Source organism: Podarcis tiliguerta, assembly GCF_965153285.1.
Source record: "Podarcis tiliguerta genome assembly, chromosome: 1".
Taxonomy (NCBI): domain Eukaryota; kingdom Metazoa; phylum Chordata; class Lepidosauria; order Squamata; family Lacertidae; genus Podarcis; species Podarcis tiliguerta.
In genome coordinates this window covers 30572332-30591463 of record NC_139534.1, presented here as the reverse complement: position 1 = coordinate 30591463, position 19132 = coordinate 30572332, and the positions used below count along the sequence as shown (strand labels likewise).

Sequence of the window (19132 nt, the reverse complement as noted above, 5' to 3'; positions counted from 1 at the left end):
CTCCACCCCCATCGCTCTACCCGGACACTGAGGTCCAGCACCGAGAGCCTTCTGGCGGTTCCCTCACTGCGAGAAGCCAAGTTACAGGGAACCAGGCAGAGGGCCTTCTCGGTAGTGGCGCCCTCCCTGTGGAATGCCCTCCCACCAGATGTCAAAGAGAACAACAACTACCAGACTTTTAGAAGACATCTGAAGGCAGCCCTGTTTAGGGAAGCTTTTAATGTTTGATGTATCACAGTATTTTAATATTCTTTTGGAAGCCGCCCAGAGTGGCTGGGGAAACCCAGCCAGATGGGTGGGGTATAAATAATAAATTATTATTATTATTATTATTATTATTATTATTATTATTATTATAGCAAGGGAGGAAAGGGTTAAATCCTTCTGCTGCAATCCTGCCCTGATGACGTCATTTGTATTTTGGGGGGTGGGGGAGTTTCACATTGATTTTAAGGGGAATAGAACTTTATTACTATAATTAGTTAGTTAGTTAGTTAGTTAATTAATTGAAACCCCACATAATTGTCACGGTGGTTTCCAAGCCAGTGGTCTCCCACTCCCTTAAACAAAATTCCCATGGAGCACTTGAAAATTGCTGCAGCTCTGGCAGGTAGCTCTTGCTGGAAATTCAATGGTAAGGATGGCTAGGGGCACAAAAACACAAGGACACCTTCTGAGGGGATTGGGGGAGCTTTATTTCTTACACAAACAAGTGTGGGGGTAATAATAATAATGATGCTAGAAGGGTTCCCAGAGTATTTTTGAATTTGTGGATCATGTGAAGTTTATTATTAGGATTGGATTTAAAGCATCTCCTGAAGGCGAAGTTGTTTTTATGCAAGGCAACTCTGCGTCTTCTGCAATCTTCTGTCTCTCTCTGTTTGGGGGATTAGTTCTGTATTCATATTTTATGTGTGGTCTGTATGCTCTATCTGAAAAACACAATAAAAATTGTTAGCGCACACAGAGAGAGATTAAAAAAAAGGAAAGAGAATTGTGGAGGTTCTTTGTGGACCACTTAACTATTTTTTTGCCTGTTGTGGCCATTGTGACACGCTGTGTGATTTTTAAAGGTATTTTTAGTGCCTCTCTTATTTTTTAATCGGTGGTATTTTATTCCACAGAAAGAAGCAATAAAATTCAATTAAAGATCAATGGGAACATATAATGCAATGGAGATGCCATTTCCTGTCTTCAACCACAAAGACACAGATATGCCACAGGCTGCCAAAATGAAGCTCATGGACTCCTGAAGGTCTGTGGACCACAGTTTTGGGAACCTCTGCTCTAAACAGTTTTACCTCTCATTGGTGGTTTTGCAGGGTGTGTGTGTGTTTAAAAAGAGAGAGAGAGAGATCCTAGTACAGTGGTACCTCTGGTTACGAACTTAATTTGTTCCGGAGGTCCGTTCTTAACCTGAAGCCGTTCTTAACCTGAGGTACCACTTTAGCTAATGGGGCCTCCTGCTGCTGCCGCGCCGCCACACAATTTCTGTTGTCATCCTGAGGTAAAGTTCTTAACCCAAGGTACTACTTCCGGTTTAGCGGAGTCTGTAACCTAAAGTGTTTGTAACCCGAGGTGTTTGTAACCCGAGGTACCACTGCACTCCTATTGTGATAAAAGTTCGAGGCATAGCTGTCAACTTTCCCCTTTTCTTGCGAGGAATCCTATTCAGAATAAAGGAATTTTCCTTAAAAAAAGGGAAACGTTGACAGCTATGGTTCAAGGGAGGAGCATATAATGCCTTACATGAGCAGCAAAAAATGAAGTCTCGGTACTCCATACTAGTGAAAGCCATTGCAAAAGAAGGCACTGCCTCTAAAACTAAATATTAGTAAAAACATGATTGACATCCAGGCACAATGGGACAAAAATATTCCTACACACACGCACACAAATAATTCAGTGCCTGGCAAATCTGCTTCCTTTCAAAGGTGCCTCCATTTCTGCTACCTGAGGTTGCTGCCTTCTACATAATGGTGGGATCTGCTGCCATTGCCACATGGAAGAGGCTTTGGGTTGCGTAAATGTAATGCTACCTCAATGTTCCAGATTTCTGCTTGCACTGACAGAACATTATTCTCCTCTTCTCCCCCTGTGCACTCCCTAAATCTGTTCTAGGGGTTACGTCAACCCCCTGGAGCAAATTTGAGGCAGGTGCAGGGCACGGGGGAGCAGAGAAAGTCCTGTTGTGGAAGTGAAAATCCTTTCCCTGATGGGACATGGTTGCTGAACTCATGGAGTCCATATGCACCACACGTCCAGAGGTATACTTGAAGGTGTTTTCTTCATATAGTTCTCTGGCTGAAACTCAGTCATTTAAACAGCAAGTATACAAGTGCTTTTTAACCTGGTCCCCATCCATGTGTGGAAAAACGGTTTGTTGGTTTGCATGATGGACATATTAGGAACACCTGTCCAGGAGAAATATGGGGGAAACCCACAGGATCCTCCGGAAATACCCACACTCTTTTTACAAAGTTAAAATCACTCATAAAGCATTTCCAACACTTTACATGCATATGGCCAACCAATTTTCCAGGGGCCACATACCGGGGGTGATTGTGGCCCAAGGTGGTTGTGTCACCACTCAACATAAGAACATAAGAGAAGTCAGCTGAATCAGACCAAAGACCCATCCAGTCTAGAATTCTGTTCTCATAGTTAGCCAACCAGATGCCTATGAGAAGCTGGAAGCAGGACCTGAACACAAAAGTACTCATACATTCACACTCTCCCACATAAGCTGTTCACACACACACACACACATCACTGGCCTTTTCACCGCATGGTCTACTTTCCTTTTGTCATCACCACCAAAACTGACAAAATTTGGGGGAGCTAGATAAAATATTTGGGGGGCTGAGCTGTAGATCAAACCCTACAGACAGGAGGTTAGCCGTTCCTGGTGTAAATGAATAATTAAGTGCAAAATAAGCAGCCTTCAACACCAACACCTGCTAATCGGCAATCCAAGAAAAGCTGGTCTACAGTTAGCCAAAATTCAGGCACCTCTCAGTTGGTTTGTTGCTCAACAGCCACTTCAGGAACTCTTTGCCAGCCTCCTCATCCAGGAATTTGTGGTAATCGCTGGTGAAAGTGCCATCCGCATGTCTTCTGCCAACGTTTTCAGCCGCTCCAGCTCCTTCTGAGAAACTTAAAGAGGGGAAATGGACAAATAACATCCTTGTGGGTCAGAATAAATATATCCCCTGCCTAGTCCTTAATGTTGCTCAAATTCTCCCCAACAAAAAATGTATAGGGCCAAATTTTTGTATCTTCTAGCAAAATAGCACTAAGGACATGTTTGCAGACCTAGAAAATGGTTTCTTAAAGAAACAAAAATAATAATTCATAATAGCTTGCAAAGGGCAAACGTTTGGCACTTTCAGCCAAGACTGAGAGCTTTTAATGTCCTGATGATTTCAGTGGCAGGTTTTAAAGCTCATGCTTATCTGCCTAAATAAATGGAACTTTAAAGTGTTTAACTTGGGCTTCTTCACGCTTCAGCAGTGTTCGCCTGACCAAATATTACACGCAGCCACTATTAATCTCAGCATGTAATACCAAATCCCACCAGTTGGGATTAATTTCTCTAGCATTATGCAGCTATGACATTGAATCCAGACATTTTATTCTAGTGCTGAATTCCTGCTAGTGGGTTCAGGAAATGTTTTTGGAGCCGCGGATCCATTTTAAATAAGTGGGACTGCTCCAGATTAAGCAGGTTATGGATGGGAGCCTTCAAATATGTACAAGAGACAGCTATCTCTACTGTTGATTCATCATCACCCGGGGAACCTTCTGTCTAAACTCTTTGAGAATGTTGATGCAGTATTTCAGTATTCTCTGAGAGCTGTGTTTCCAGAGAATAAAGTTGTTTGCCTCATCCTAGACAGTAATATCCTTCTGTGTGAGAGGATGTATACGGACGCAAACAATTTTAAAATTATTTCACAAGAGAACAAGTTTCTTAGTATCATGTGAGCCAGCTCCTCTGCGTGAGACCACAGGAATGACAACAGAACAAACATTTCCTGAGAAAAAGTTCAGTATTCCTTGCTCAGAATTTTAATCAAGTTCAGAAACAGAAGATACAATATCAAACCGAGGGTTCCAGTGCTACTGTTGGAAGCAAAAGGCAATATTAAAATGTATTCCAAGCATGCTGAAGCCAATATACTTCAGAATTAAATGTCCCCACATCAGAGCTGACTGTTTCATCATTTATTTATTTTTTACTTCTTAATCTCTAGATTTAATTCCTAGGAAGGGGCTGGGAGGAGAGAGGGGGAAATGTGTCAAAATATCTGGCTGTCAGCAACATCAAGGAGTCCTGATGGGTTTTGTAGAGAATCTGCAACAGCCTGCAATATTATTTTCCTCGATCTTTTTGATGATGTGTAAGCATATAAGCATACAGAGAGGAATACTGGCCCTGTTTTAATGGCCTTGGGGGTTGCTTTCAGCAGGTACACAAACAAGAGAACTGTGTCTTGCTGTGATCTTTGCCAAACTAATGTCTTAGATTTGACTGGTAATAATATCAAAGCAGCAGAGTCAGTTTTAAAGAACCATTACATTCTCTCAAAGCGATAAAAGGTCTCAGGGATAACTACACGGTTGTGTTTTTAAGAGAAGAAAAACGGGGGCAGATTTTGAGCAGAAATGTGGCATGCTTAACCCTTTCCCACTTGCCATTTCTCTGGTCCAATTCGCCCCTCCAAGGGTAAAGGGTGAGCCAAGGGCTACACGGCCCATTTTGTTGCTTTTCTCCTTACAATCACGGTTTCCCTTTAAACCAAAGCAAACCACTCCATGCGTTTGTATGCAACATGAGCCACTATGTTATAGGAAACAGAGTGCAAAAGAGGAGTGTTGCTTTCCCATCTTGTATGGTTGCTTTCTCTTTTTGTTTCTGATTCAATGACTGATATCCAGTAGGACAGGTAAGAGCAGACATATACCATGCCTTGCTGCCAATTACAAAAATGTATTTTTGTCTATCAGATTATTATCGTCACCACCATCCCTCTCCAGCCATTGCCACAGGTATCTTCTCAAGAGCCACTGAAATGCCCAAAGTTACCTATAACCAGGTGTTTCAGAAATTCCTTTTTTTTACTCTCAGTTGTCTTTCTTCCTAACTTCCAACATGCATCACCGTGTTTGACTCTCAGATCTCATTTTGCTATCATCATTACAGCAATGTCATAATCCATTTTTATGGTGCTCCTATGGCATACGCAGTGTCTTTTACAGCTGGCAATATAGATTTTGAGCACGGAATCAAGGGAAGGAGGAAGAAAGGCAGGAAGGCAGGAAGGAAGTTGGGGCCTGCTCAGAAAGAGCTCACAGTCTAAAGGTACAAAACAAGTACAGATGGGACAAAGCGTGTTGATCTTTCGACTGCCGGGCCGCACAGGCAAAAATGTGTAGGGGGCTTGCAGACGTCTCTGAGTGGGCTTATTAAGGGAAGGAACGGAGGCAGAAAGATGCCGTTCCAAATGTGCAGTCGCTGAGGAAGATGGATCAAAGTCAGCAGCAGTGGGTAGAACAGGCCAAAAGGATCAAAAAGAAAAGGAGGTTGTCACGAGAGTGGTGAGAACAGGATGTAGGTGGTTACTGATGGAGTACAGGTTACTGATGGAGGTGTTGGCAGCCTAATGTTATGGGATGCTTTGAGGCAGGAAAGGAGGGGTAAATATATTCAACGTAACACACAGCAAGAGTGGGAAGGCACACACACACACAAACACCCTTTTGTAAAGGGATGGGAAAGGCAGTGACAGTGTGATGATGAGTTTTTAGCAGCAACTTCTTGAAAAGGAGGGGAGAAGAAGGAGAGGCTTGAAGAGGAGGAGTTTGTACAAACTTTGGAAACGGGAAAAAATGGAAGGGAAAGGAGGATGCTGGGAACAGCGGCAGATTGGGATCCTGGGGCAAACGGGGAACCAGAGAGATTGGGGTTGACAGAACTTGGGGTGGTCAAGAAGCCGGGTGCAAGACGTTTGAATGGAAGCAAAGCAGGACAGGGAAGAAATCAGAGGAAACGTGAAACCAACATTGATCTTCTGTACCACTTGACCTCATGGAGAAAACGTGACCCATTCGAGCATGAAACAGCACAATCAAAGTCTCAAAAGAACTACGTTTTAATTGGCAGGTGGATCATTCCACACCCATGACAACATTTTCAATTACAAAAGAAGACTATGAAATACAGTGAGGAAGGTGTGGGAGCAATACATTGTGGTTCCAGCAGGCTTCGATTGGTATTAATCCCCCCACCCCCCAAAAAAGCTAAGAAATGCTTAGCAACAGATGGATTCTTACTCTCTTCTTCCTCCTCCATTTGCTAGCCAAGCAATGAACTCCTTGGCAGCTTGGCTCTCCAAGTAAGAGCTGATGTCACTGGTGAAGGTGCCATCAGCATGTCTCTCGTATTCAGCATGACGCCTGGCGAGTCCGTTGCTAAAAGAAGAGCAGTTGCCTTAGAACTAGGAACGCTGGTGAATTTCACAATAATCGAGCATGCACACAAGCACAGCTTCATCCACTCGTTTGCAAGCTTTGAGAGCCGATTGCGCCTCGGGCAAGTGTTAGCAATATTTAACAAGACCGGTTGAGGCGGTGGCAAGAAAATAACAAACTGAAAGGCTGTGTTGAAGTTGGCTGTTGTAACTGTACAGCCCTTTTCAAACTCAGATTGGCTGTGCTTCTGAAATGCTCCCATGAACTCTGCTTAGCTAAGATGATGGCACTAGCCGTGGGTCGGGCACACCAACGCCTCTGTTGCATTGCAGGAAGAAGAAAACAAAGACACTGCAAGACAAGCAAATCACAATCTGCCTGGGGTTGTGCAGATGGATGCTCGATTATGATGGGCAGCGATGAATGTAATGGCAGCAGAACGACAACAAGCAAAATCCATTGTGCAAAAAAGTTATCGCAACAAAGGTGAACCAAAGTCAGTTATGATATTTTAAAAGGAGAGGGAGAGAGATTGGACCGAGCTGAGATGTGATGAATGAATAGTAGACTGAAACAGAGAGAATTTGAGCATGATGTGGAAAACAAATGAGCTGGTCAGTGACTGCAAACCCCATCCCTACTCATGACTCAGGCTGCCTTCTTGCTTTGTCTTTTTGCTCCCAGCATCTCCTCCATCTCTCTCTCTCTCTCTTTAGTGCTGACCCTATAATGAGCCATGTGGCACACGCATCTCAGGTGGCAGGCACTCGTGGATCCACCGGCCACCACTGCCACCACCACTGCAGCCAGCCCACCATTCACTGTGACTGCGGCCACCACCATTGCCCGCCCACCAGACACAGACTGCTGCTTCAGGGAAGCAACTAGAGGTGCTCCGAGGTGGCTCTCTGGACATAACACTCCTGAGTTGGAGGCATTGTGGTTGAGGCAGCCACAGAGAGCATAGACAGATCATGTCAGTTCAACTGCCTATCCCATTCTAGCATGACCAAGAAATAGAAATAGGAGGCATTGCAGATTGGACCAGATGATTCTCAATGGGTAGAGATCTAAGTATCCTCAGAGGGAAGGAGAAGGTTTAGCCCACACCAGGGGCCAAAGGGAGAGAAAAGGGAGAGTGTGAGTGCTTAGGTCAGATTCAGTTGTGTCCACCTGGAAAGAAGTGGGGCAGTTCTAGGTTCCATACGACTGCTTTCCAAAGTGTCCACCTGGAAAGAAGTGGGGCAGTTCTAGGTTCCATACGACTGCTTTCCAAAGTGCTAACTTGCACTTGGACACATTCGGTCTGCATTCCCAATAAGCCAGTTTGGTTGTCCAAATTAGCATGGAAGGTTATTTGACTGGTTCTCTGATTCCAGGAATTAAGGAGACAGCTCCACTGCAGGACAAGAGCTATTAAGGTCTTCAAAGGAGACTCCTGCTGCCCTCCCCCCAACACATCCACAAGGAAATGGCTCTAGTGCCAGCCCAGTTTAGATACTGGTAGAGAAGAAATCTATACTCCCCCCCCCCCACGGCTCAATCAAACCTACTATTCGGTTAGGAAGATTTGCCTCAAGCAACTGCTGACACCACAACAATGTGATCCACACCTTGCAAATTCTAGCATTTAGCAGACCAAGCAATCCTAAGTATAGTAAGCCAGTGGGACCCACTTGACTGAAGCCAGTGTTAGTTACCCCTATTCCAAACTCGGTTCAGGAGTAGGGCTACTGGCAGCTGAGCTGGCTAAGTCTGGCAGAGGGAAAACAAGTCTTTAAGATCAAGTTTCACTTAACAGCACCCCTTTTTGCTGATGTACCTTCAGGCTTGCTAGATCTGCATGACTTAGCTGAACAGAGTTAAGATCTAGGGTAAGGAACTTATACCAATGTAAGGTCCACTTGATTTGATTCAGCTTGCTACACCAGGATGAAGATGTTTCACTAGCATTTTGCTAACTGAATCAGGATTTGGAGCTTATGCCGGCATAGCCCAGCTATGCCAGGAAAAAGCTGGCTGAGCTGAAGATCTTCTGGAGCCGACCTCTCTCAACCCAGCAGGTTTGGAGTTTGAATTGTCCCCTTTATGGCATCTGTAAACAGTTGTCCACAATAGTACCTCTACAGCAAGAGGACATACAGCACGGGTATGGAGATGTATCGCTTGATGAGGAATCAGGAGGTGCTTAACGGTGGAGGTGCTTCCATCAACCTTTTGCTGGCCATGAGTTTTGCTAAAGGGTTCCATTCCCTCCCACACACAAAATGCCCAGCCAAATCAAAGGTGTCAAAGATTCCATTCATCCAGAAACCTCTTTTCATTCTAGGATCAATGAGGGTAGGGGCTGATAGCTTCATTCAGGGGAAAGAACGGAATCAGTGGCCGCCTCTAGTGTAGACCATCTTTCTGAGAATTCTTCCCAAAGACACCTCAAATGGAAAATGGATGTGTTCCCAACCTTTCCTGATGCGATCCCCGAGTCATACTGAATCTTCCCTTGCTATTCCCCGCCATTTCAGATTTCCACAAACATATCACTACTGCATTTCTGTTTGTTTGGAAGTTCATGCATAGTAAAACTATTCCCTATATGCATGTTATTTTTGTTAAGTTTTATGCTGGATCCCGTTTCACTTTCCCCACCAACATTTTTAGAATCCCTTGGTTTTTCCCCCTCCACTGAATTACATTACGCTTAGTGATTCTTGTGTCTGTGTTAGATTCATGAGTTGAATGTCTACATATTTTGAGAAGCACCGTTAAAGGCATTTAGTGTAAACCTATGTAAAACTCTGTAAGCTTGTTAGCTAAGGACTACTTCACACTCCTTGTGGACATGACTACATATAACATATTTTACATCCACAAGTAAAAATATAATGTACGCAAACAGGTGCATTGCACAGGTGCATGTGTCAGGAAGCTGTGATGGGCTCTGGTTCCCTGCAACCTGCACCACATGGTATCATGTATCCACTTGGTATTTACCCCCACGTAATGTGTGAAGTAGACCGGGCATCATGATCAATCAAGAGAACACAATCCAAAAGGCAGGTGTGGGTGGTTCTAACAACACACTTGTCCACAATGCCAAGGGAACAGCTACCTGTGATATCATTTCTGAAACTAGCAGACATCATTGTTTTTACCTGACTATACTTGAATTCATTATAAAAATCTAACTTGAGCTACTGCCCTAACCCCGTCTATTTGTGTGTCACTGTCATAGAATGGAACAGCCATGAAAGAGAAGTCACCCCAATCCAGGAAGGATCATGCACAAGCAGAAAGAGGTTTCCATGCACACATAACTTCACAAAAAGCTACTGTGTACAAAAAGCCACAGTTGGTACACCCTGGGAGGACAGCCATAGTTCAGTGGTAGATTTGATCTGCGTGCAAAAGGTCTCAAACTCAATCCCTAATGTTACCAGATAAAAGGATCAGGCAGCAACACTTGGGGAGGGGGAACCTCTGCCTGAGGCTCTGGAGAACCACTGCCATTCCGGTCTAGCTTAGATGGTTCTCTAAGGTGGGTGTGAGAAACCTTTGGCCCTCTGGATGTAGCTGAACTATGAACCCCACCATTGCTGGCCAAGTTTGCTGCGGTTGATGGGAGATGAGGCTCAGCAGCATCAGGAAGGGCCAAGCTTCCCCACAGCTGCTATAAGCATCATCATATGTAGACATTACGTGTTGGGAGAACTTTTTCCAGGAGGCACACCTTCTCTCCCACCAGATGGTCAGATCTGCATTGTCAGCATTGAGAGGGGTGATTCTTCATAGGCAGTAGCATCCATGTAGCATGCTACTGCACTCGAGGGCTAATGTTTTCCAGATTGTGTGTGTGTGTGTGTGTGTGTGTGTATGTATATATAAACTGAGAGCACTTCCAGACTGTTGGTGTTTTCAGGTGGGATGCAGTCACGTCCTGGCAAATTTATAGGGGAATGGAACAAACCCGCCTTCCCAAAAGATTGGACTTTTTGAAGTAAGGAAGGTGGCTGGGAGATGTGCTGGAAAGTGTGGGATAACACTTGCCTCGACACAACTGTCACCTAAATTCCCCACAAACAGATCAGAAAAAAAGCTTGTTAAATAGCCAGAATTCTCTAATCTCCCTGCAAACCAAGAGGAATGAGTACTCAATCAACTGTCCACCTGGAAGTACCCTAGTCAAATTGGTTTAGGATCTGTTTTTTTATCATCCCTGTGTTAAAAAAAAATCTGAAATTACTTAAAATACCTTGAGAGATTGTCCAGGAGGTTTTCTTTCTCACTCTCTTCACGTCCTTGTCTGCAGCAGAGGTCCATAGGCATTAGGTTATTAAAATTACATTTGCACAGATATGTAGATGGGGGAGGGGCATTGCACATCAGTTAACTATTACAAGCTTAAATGGATACAACAAGAATCATATAGGCATTCCATTATGTCCGCATTTAATTCTATTAAGATCCCAGCATTGTCTTTCGTTAGGGACATAATTTATATATGTATTACAACTGACTGACCAACCACTGCACCCAGCAGCTAAGAATGATCAATCCCGTTTGGTGTCTTTGGATGAAAGACACCTCCAAAAGTGTTTAGGACCACAACTCCCATCAACTCCAGGGTGGCTACTGGGAAAAGCTGGGCTTAATCTGATGGGCTGTGGTCTGTTCAAAAGGAACATTGGCACAGCCACTCTTGATATTCCATAACCAATGGAAGGCTGTGAAGTACTCCTTTGCATAGTGGGAGGCTGTGGGATTGATGGGTAGGGAGGCTGCCCACAGAATGAGCTCAGCCACAAAGACAACAACGCTCCAGAGGGACCCCTTTCCTGGCAGCTCTCTGCTTGCCCTATGCAGAACATAAAGTGGTAGGACCATGACCTCTTAGATTATCTGAGACTTTCACATATACCAAGAGAGAGCTTCATTTATCGAGTTGCTAGCCAATGTCATCTGATTAAGGCATTGTTCGACAGACTGATGGAACAACAGTGATGGCTAAAGTGAACACAAGACCCCAAAAGAGAAACAACAACAACACACATGACAGTGAAGCAGCAATGGCAACGAAGTATGTGGATAGCAACATATCAAATACTGATACGCGAATGAGAGACACCAAAGTACCAAATGACTTTGGCTGTCAGCATGAGAAATGGTGAATGATCCAAACATAAAGTTGTGAAGGAGAAGTAAAGAGGGGGTGGAATAAAGAAAAGGAAACCCACAAACACAGTTGCTTTATTTCAGGAGTTTCCAATAGTACATTACTTTTGCTTAGATTTTGCTGCATTGGTTTTCCAAGCTGTATTCCAGGGAAGGCTGGTGTTCCTTAGAAGCTTAGCTGCTGGTCCTCAGTCAGAAGATTATCAGTGGCTAAGCAATGCTGCAATGTAGTTTCCCCATCACTGTCAGTGCTCCTACAGGGGAATGTTATAGGCCACACTGTCAGTTCATTCAGGGCTACACTGGTGCCTGATCACCTTGGCTGAGAAGTGAGAGGATGCTCCAGAACACTTCCTGGCATCTTCTTCAATGGAATAGGAATACCATGGCAGATGAACTGGAATCCTCAGTTGACAAATCAGATTCCCTGAAGGCAAGCATTTGAAAGCCATTGCTTTACTGCACAACAGTACTATGGATAGGATCCACAGTGGACCAATTCCTTCCCTTGTGCTTTCACCTTGTGCTGAGGGGACATCCAGATGCATCCAATGAACTTCTTCCTTGGAGAAGTCTGTTTCATGTAGCCAGCTATGCACACAGTTCACGTCTAAGGATGTGCATATCAGTATGCATAACTTTCCTCCTTGGGCCCACATTCTTCTGGGAAAGAGACCATAGCTCAGTGCATATGCCTTGTGTACTGAAGGTCCTTGATTCAGTATGGTGTCTCCAGTTAAAGATCAGGTTGCAGGTAACAAGAAACACCTGCTTGAGAGCTTGGAGAGTGCCTGGTAGTAGAATAGATAACTTTGGGCTTGATGGGGAAATAGTCTCACCCTGACATAAGGCACAGGTTTTTTTCCTATGAGAAGGGCACATGCTTCATATACTAAAGATCCAAGATTCAGTTCCTGGCATCTCTAGGAAAGTAGGACTACAAAACTCTGGAGAGGTGCAGCCAGTCAGTGTAGACAATAGTGAGTTAGATGGACAATGGTCTCACTTGGTATAGTGTTCTATAGTCCAGCCCAAATGCACCAGTTTATTACAGTACTATAGCTGGAACATACCTTGCTCTGCTTTAGGAGGCTATGTAGACTGTTCTGTCTATTGTGTTATCTTCTTTTAAACCACGTGCGAGTTATTATCTTGATCCTACATATGGTAATGTTAAACTTCCAAATAAAGCTGTTCCAAAAACAATTTCACTTAATGGCCTTACAACTTTGTCATTCTTCTGGTAACAAAATTGCAGATTTGAATGTTTCAAAAGGTCCTCATTGTCTCATCTCTGAAAATGTGTGTGTGTGTATGCATTGTCTGATAGGATGTTTTAAAGGAACAGCTTTAAAATAAAACTGGTGTACAGGTTTTATTTTGCCATTGCTGTGTCCTGGTTAGAGCGCTTGATTAGGGCCTTAGATACCAGGGATGAAATCCCCACTCAGCAACGAGCCAAAAGGCATGCCAGCAATGATAGTCAGAATTGGGAGGAACGATAGCTGCACCAGCGCAGTATCATTCTGCTATGAGTGTGATTCTTCAGGTATGAATATGAAAAAACACGCACTGGATTGTAGCCAAAGCATTCAGATGTTCTTCAGCGTTAAACTCTATTGATCAAATGGGAGTTGCTCAAGTAGACAGTGTTTACTGTTGCACAATTCCAATTCCTTTCAGCGGCTTTTGCATGAGAAAACTTTTCAACTTATTCAACTAACACCTATTGGAAAAATGTTACAATGAGATTTACCTAGCATCTGTATCTCAGGGTGCTGGAAATTACGGAGTGACACATTTGTGGCAAAGAGATGACACTGAATTCTTTGTGAAAAGATGCTTTTGTAATAGATTCGAGTGATGCTATTTGCTCCAATCTCTCAGCATAGAATGGGCTGTAAATCAGGATGGATAGCTGGAAGAACAAACAATTGGACAGATGACTGGATGGATGGATGGATGGATGGATGGATAGATGAATGGATGAACACTGAAGCTCTTGGAATTGATCCAAACTCTACATATTTAGTTGGATGAAGTTATCCCATCATCATGCAGTCTCCTGGGTTTATATGGTACCAGGTACACCAGCATAAGACTTTCTTGTGTATGCCATGTGGCAATTTATAAGGGGGTTCAGGTGGGGTGTATCCATTTTGCTTACCCGCTTCTTTTAGTGTTCATTAACCACTGTACAAAATCTTGAGCTCGTATCGTGTCCAAGTACTTGCTGTAATCGCTGGTGAATGTACCTTGTGAATGACGTTTCACTTCATTCAGCTGTCTAGAGTCATCTAATAGTTCGGCCTGGGAAGCCTTGAAGGATCTATAAGTGTGGTTTGTAACAAATTATTTGTACTGAAAATTGCACGTTTTGAAAGTCACCGTACCATGTATCAACCTCCTCATAAGAGATATGCAACTAATGTACTAGAAGTAATAATGGCTGCTAAGAAAGGATTGTTAGTTGATTAATAACAGTTTGGTAATGGGAAATAGAGATTTTGCTTACACAACAAAAACCAAAGGGACAAAAGCACCACTGGTTGAATTGGCAATTTCATTTGCTGCTGGCTTATCCAATTTTTGTGGGGTGGCAAGATTAAATGATAGCATCTTAAACGGACTTCCGTGCCAGCTCTGTTACCAGAAAATATGTAGCCCACATTTGGGTTATTATAGCATTACAAGTTTGATCTCTGGTGTTTACCTGGATTTCTCTTCTCTGTCTTGAAGGGCACTTTGCCAGCTGCTCTGTACAATCATTAAAAGCAACCCAGCCACAAAGTACATGTTTTTCATTTTCGTCACCTGTAGGGCAGAGTTAGAGGGGAAAATAGTCATTGCAGCCTGCTTCATACACTCAAGACCTGTCCTGAAGACACTGAAAGATGGATCAGCCATTATACCTCCATGTGGAAGTCACAAAGAACTATTCTGTGTACCAGAGGAATTTACATAGGAAGAAGCCTCAGACCAGATTAGATGATCCATTCATTTAATTCACCCCCCCAGCCCCCAGTTTATGATAAGCCTGAAAACCTCAAATTGTGTTCAAAGCAGTAGGGATCATTTAATGTACCACTCTGACTGACAGCAGTTCCCCCAGAATCTCAGGCAGAGGTTTTCCCCACCACATAGTTCCTGAGATGTTTAGCTGGAGTTGCCAGAGATTGAATCTGGAACAGTTTGCATGCTAAGCACATGGCCATACCTTTGGGGGAAAGCTATGCTTATAAAGAATCTATGTGTCAATATAGTGAAATCCTAATGGTTGCTAGCACAGGCATAAAGTCTTCCAAACATTCTAGGTGAAACCACATGTCTAGTGGATTTTACAGCCCCAACTTGGAGTGTTGCTGCCCAGCAGATACAACCCTTAACAGCTTTTGTCACAGGGGTATGACATATGAATATGAGCCTTTCTTGGAAGGACACCCACTGAAATCAGTTTGACTTCCTTCCCTGTGGAATGAATCTCCATAGAGACTAAAAATTAATAGGTGGATTTAGAGGATTAAATATGATTTAGAGCAATGTATCCCAAACTTGAGTCTCCAGCTGCTTTTGGACTATAGTTCCCATCATCCCTGACCACTGGTCTCACCAGCTAGGGATGATAGGACTTGCAGTCCGAAAAACAGCTAAAGACACAAGTTTGGGAAACACTGATTTAGAGAGTGTAAACATGATTACTCCATAACTCAATTGCGTAAATAACGAAAAGGAATTCCTAGCACCCTGCGATATGGCACAACTTTTATGTGGGTTTCTATTTTTAGTTACCAACAACTGGCACAATTCTGCAAAACTGAGTTATGCAACCCCGTCACTCTGAAAGCAGGGGCATGGGACTTGATCAAAGCTAACAAGCTCTTTTGCTATGTTAGGCCCTGTTTTGTGACGTGTTTCGTAAGAATGCACATAAACTGTCCTGCCGCCACTGCTGCCTTGCCTGCCACCGCCTTCCTTTTCAGATTTGCAAGAATAACGCAATCCTGCTCTCCCTTCCTTATGTCCTTCAGCAGTGCAATGCTGCCTCCTAGTGCTATTTCCCAAGAGGGCATGCTTCTTCCCAATGATATTCTAAAAATCTCAAGCCGATGCTCTCGATGGCCTCTCTTAGGGATGAATATATATGCTGATGAAGACACTCTCCACAACATCTGAATCAAGAGAGGCTATGCAAGCTCTGGACCAGTTCACAAACACAGTGGTGGATTGAATGAGGGCCAATAAACAGGGTCCGAACCTTGTGGAGATGGAAGGTTTTTGGGTCGGTGGCTTCTGTGTCTGAAATATAAGCCAATTGCCTGTTCTGGATGGGGTGATGCACCCTGTAAAGGATCAGGTACATAGCTTGGAATACGCATGGATGCACCTTTGTGATTAGAGGGCCAAGTGACCTCTGTGGCCAGGAGTACCTTTTCCCAGCTTCAGAACATAATAAGAGGCTGTTGGTTCAGGTCAATGGCTGATCTAGTTCAGCATCCTGTTCTCACAGTGGCCAACCGGGTGTTTGTGGGAAACCTGCAAGCAGGAGAGCACACTCCCCTCCGATGGCTTCCAGCAACTGGTATTCAGAAGCATTGCTGCCTTTAACTGTGGAGGGAGAGCACAGGCATGTGGCTAGTAGCCATTGATCTTCATCTCCTCCATGGATTTGTCTACTTCTCTTATAAAGCCAACCACATTGGTGGCCATTGCTGCCTCCTCGGGGAGCGAGTCCCATAGACTGACTATGTGTTGCATGAAGAACTGCTTTCTCATATCTGCCCTAAATCTTCCAGCATTCAGCTTCACTGGAGGTCTGCAATTTCCTGTACTATGAGAAAGGGAGGAAAACTTTTCTCGAACCGCTTTCTCCATAACGGGCCTGGTTTTATAAATTTCTGTGATATCACCTTTTACTTGCCTTTTCTCTAAACTAAAAAAACAAACAAAACCAACCCCAAAGCTGCAACTTGAAAAACAAGTCCTTAGCAGTAAACTCTGTTGAATTAAACAGGCTTACAAGCCAGCATGTTTAGAATCAAGGTGTATTGCTGCTAAACTATATACAATAGTATACAGAAGATTTTATTTGTTGTTGAAAAACCTAGGTGTGTGCACCATCATTTGGGTGCATTGTGATGTTCCAATTTACAAAAGAAGAAACCAACACCATGCTCAAAAAGTAAAACGGAAAAGAATGCTTGACAAATATGGAAGAAAACTGCCTTCCTTGCTAGGAACGAGGAATTGGCAAATCTGATCATTTTGCTTTCTCTGTTTCCCATTTTTCTGTTAAGTCCAGTTCTCCACATTTCAATCTTTTTTTAAGTACTCATGAAAATTCGCCATCATTTCCGCGTGAATTTCTCATAATATGCACATTTTTGCATGCAATTCCTCCTGATAGATGCGTTTTCACAATTTCCCGTTATTTGACGCATCTTTGTATGCTATTTACTGTAATATATGTTCATTTATGTACACTGTACCCTAGTTTCTGCATTCTTGGCTGAAGACGTGCATTGCAAAATTCAGAGAAGTGCAAAGTTCAAGGGATAGTTATGCTTTGGTTAAAGAATGGTTTCGGAAAGGGTGAATTATGGCTTACATTGGAGGCTACTCGTAGGGCACTGGTGGCTATAATCCAGGGTAGGTAAGACAGTTGTTTACCATAGATTTATAATTTTCTGGAAGCTGTCCAGAGTGGCTTGGGCAGCCCAGTCAGATGGGTGGCATATAAAATCATCATCATCATCATTTTTCTCTCACACTAGCTAAAGGGTAACATGATTATTGTGAATTGAGGTAAGGAACATGAATTGAAATGGTGTAAGAGAATAAGATTCCTACGTGTTAATTAACACACTTTTAATTTCAGATTTTTTGGAGTGGGGCTTAGGATGGAAAAGCAACTCATTATCCCATCACCTTGAAACTTTCTCATACACTACATAGAAAAGTTTTCTACCATTCATCCATTGGTGATGCTGCTTCAGCCACCAGAGTTCTTGGCTTATAATTCTACATCATTTAGAATAAGACAGAGAAGTTATCTCCAACACAAAGAGATCAATGTACCCAATAAATTGTTATTTCCCATTGAATCCTCCACGCCCCATATGGATATCTATTTTAATGCCTATGTAAGGTGTAAAAGATCACTTCCTGTACCTAAAAATTGCAATGGAGTCTCTATATGTGGATCGGGGCCCTGGTTAAGGTCAGAGACATTCAACACTCACCCCCACCCAGTTCTGTGATGCAAATCTCTCCTACCCTGAAACTACTACTAGCTGGAGATGGGAAAACATGCAGGCGGATTGTACTATTGCACTGAAGAATTTGGAAGTGAGAACGGACTGACCCCCCCTTCTCTTGCAACAGAGCTCCATCTGAAATACTTTTCAGAAATGAAAAGGAATAGGGAATCCAATCACAGATTCTTGCATTGCAGTGTCAGATCAATAATTTTTTTTTAAAGAGACCCTTTTATGGTAAAAGTGTCATAAACTGAAAACGAATTGAGGGTTAACCATCACAGTGTGATTCTGCAGAAGCAGATTAAGGACATGATCCAGCCAAAGTTTAATTCTTTTAAAAAAGTTTTTATATACTTCTGCATCATAAAATATTAGGGCAGAGCACAAGATGTATTCAAGGAAGCATAACACCCCATTAAAAACAGTACAAAAGTAATCACTAGAACAAAAATAAAAATAAAAAAGAAGTTAAGCATTTTAAAGCTTCAATTCATTGAAGAGAATTAGAGAGCTATCCTTTGTACAGTCAATGAAACTTACATTTACAAGGAAACAGAGATAGGATCAAGGCTGCATGGCATAAACTGAACTCTTCTTGGCTATTAATGGGGCATGAAAGATCTCAACTTTGGCTGGAGTGTTCCCAAATTTTGTTTGGCTTACGAGGGTAGTGCTTTTGAAATGTTGCTCTTTAATTTAACAAGGAACGATTCTGCGTCTAAACCTCCCTTTTTCTTTAAAAAAAAAAATGAAATACAAAATATCCTCATTTTTTAAAAACAACAACAAAACAAACCACCCTCCCTCAACACTTTCATCAGGAATTTCCTCATAATTATACAATCAGTCTTTCTCTCTATCTGTCTATAATTTTATCATAATTATACAATTAGTTTTTTTCTCCCTGCCTGTTGTCATTTACTTCAGTATTACAAACAGCACAGCTTGTGAGTGAAATGGATTTTAAACTAGTTTGCCTCGTGTTTCTCAATCCAGTGCTTATCATCAAGAGGGAGAAAAAGGAAAACTATTACAAAGCAACCTGTTGATGCAGCCTAAGTTAGCCAAACATACAAGAAGCTCTCCCAATGAATGCTACAGGTAACTTATCTTATTCTTCTTACCTGTAGGTATTTTGGAAGGGTTATGGAGAAGCAGGAAAGACAGTGCTGTCTCTTTCTTCTGGGACTTCTGGAAGCCTTGAGGATCCAAGAGTATTTATCTGCTAGTCT

General features: G+C 42.9%; 1 protein-coding gene across 3 annotated transcripts; it reads right to left on the bottom strand.

Annotated features, from left to right (window-relative positions):
- Window positions 1–756: 756 nt before the first annotated feature.
- On the bottom strand, window positions 757–19132 carry GCG (glucagon). Of its 3 annotated transcripts, XM_083414164.1 has the most exons (7): window positions 19025–19132; window positions 14357–14457; window positions 13811–13972; window positions 10724–10774; window positions 6337–6474; window positions 3013–3156; window positions 757–932 (listed from the first exon to the last, which is right to left on the bottom strand). In XM_083414164.1, exons 2-7 carry the CDS (start codon window positions 14446–14448, stop codon window positions 929–931), a joined length of 591 nt encoding a protein of 196 aa, XP_083270290.1. In that variant the 5' UTR covers window positions 14449–14457; window positions 19025–19132; the 3' UTR covers window positions 757–928. The 3 variants fall into 3 exon arrangements, with proteins under 3 accessions (XP_083270290.1, XP_083270291.1, XP_083270292.1); XM_083414165.1 differs by lacking the exon at window positions 6337–6474; XM_083414166.1 differs by lacking the exon at window positions 13811–13972.

What these genes read in the sequence shown, in the direction of transcription:
- GCG (XM_083414164.1), bottom strand. Translation starts at nt 14,448, where the DNA reads ATGAAAAACATGTACTTTGTGGCTGGGTTGCTTTTAATGATTGTACAG. An exon ending in CTCCTGGACAATCTCTCAAG is followed by an intron (nt 6,475 to 10,723) that starts GTATTTTAAGTA and finishes CTCTTCTTTTAG; the next exon opens with CAACGGACTCGCCAGGCGTC. An exon ending in AATGGAGGAGGAAGAAGAGA is followed by an intron (nt 3,157 to 6,336) that starts GTAAGAATCCAT and finishes CCCCTCTTTAAG; the next exon opens with TTTCTCAGAAGGAGCTGGAG.